Source organism: Plasmodium cynomolgi (genome assembly GCF_000321355.1).
Source record: "Plasmodium cynomolgi strain B DNA, scaffold: 1306, whole genome shotgun sequence".
NCBI classification, from domain to species: domain Eukaryota; phylum Apicomplexa; class Aconoidasida; order Haemosporida; family Plasmodiidae; genus Plasmodium; species Plasmodium cynomolgi.
Genome location: NW_004193225.1, coordinates 1 through 1187, shown reverse-complemented (window position 1 = coordinate 1187; position 1187 = coordinate 1). Strand labels below are relative to the sequence as shown.

The 1187-nt window shown below is 23.1% G+C and overlaps 1 protein-coding gene across 1 annotated transcript; it reads right to left on the bottom strand.

The window, feature by feature from the left end:
* Positions 1 to 7: 7 nt before the first annotated feature.
* On the bottom strand, positions 8 to 932 carry PCYB_007430 (hypothetical protein; the record flags this gene model as incomplete). Its single annotated transcript, XM_004228161.1, has 2 exons — positions 8 to 757; positions 891 to 932. Coding segments are annotated over 2 exons (792 nt in total), but the record flags the coding sequence as incomplete, so codon positions are not given.
* Between the last annotated feature and the right edge of the window lie 255 nt (positions 933 to 1187).

Below are 1187 nucleotides of genomic sequence, written 5' to 3'. Positions count from 1 at the left end.
GATTAACTCCACTGAAATATAATTCTTGTTTTTGTTCTAATTTTAGTTCTTGTACTCCTGTATCGGTTGGGCAAATGGGAATTTTTTCAGTTTCTTCATTATATAATGATGGTAGTTTTCCTATTAAATTTTCTTTAGTAGAAATATATAATTTAAAAAAGGTACTGAATTCCTTTAATTTAGCACAAGTATTGGGTTTTTTAGAACTGTTAAATGTTCCACTACCGCAATATTTTTTATTCACCTCCTTATATATATTGGCACATTCATAAATGAATTTTCGAAATAAACAGTGATTTTTATCATCGCCCTTCTTTAACATACTTAAAGCGTCATTCATATAATCTTGCAAATTTATTAACTTTATTATTTTATCAGGGTCATTATATTTATCCTTATATAAATAGTAACTGCAGTAGGGATTCTTAACACGTTCATTCAATATTCCCTTAGATACATCGCATATATTCGTAAAAGCATCTTGATGAACATCATAATCCTTTATTATGTAATATAACCAGCTGTTTATGCTCTTACAACGTTCAGAATTATATTTATCAGTATTCTTTACAGAAGAAAATATTCCTAAAAGTCTGAGAAGTTTTATACATATATCATTATACCATTTTTTATCATTTTCTACTAGATTCTTAATTCCTTCACACGCTTTACCATAATAAAATTTATATTCGTCCGAATTATCTACTGTTTCATTAAATTCCTCATATAAATTCCATATTTTATCTAGAAAGGGATACTAATTATAAAAAATAAAACACATTAAATATTATTTAAATAAAACTATTTTTGTTATTTGTCCAACATAATAAGATAATTGAAAAAAATATGCATGAAAAATTATTTTGATAAATAAAAAAATATAATATTACATCCCTTCTTAATTCATATGTATCCACCTTAATTTCAGACATATTACTTAAATGGAATAATAAAATATACTGACATATAAATTCATATATGTGATTAAATATAAAGAACACATGAATATATTATCATTTATTTGCTATTAAATTATAAATATACTTAAACATGCATTATCATTAAATAATACTTTACTTTGCTTAAGTAAATATAAAAATATGGATAATATTATTGTAATCGGAAAAATAAAATAAATATGATAAATAATAAAATTATATATATGATACCATGTTACACTGCATGGA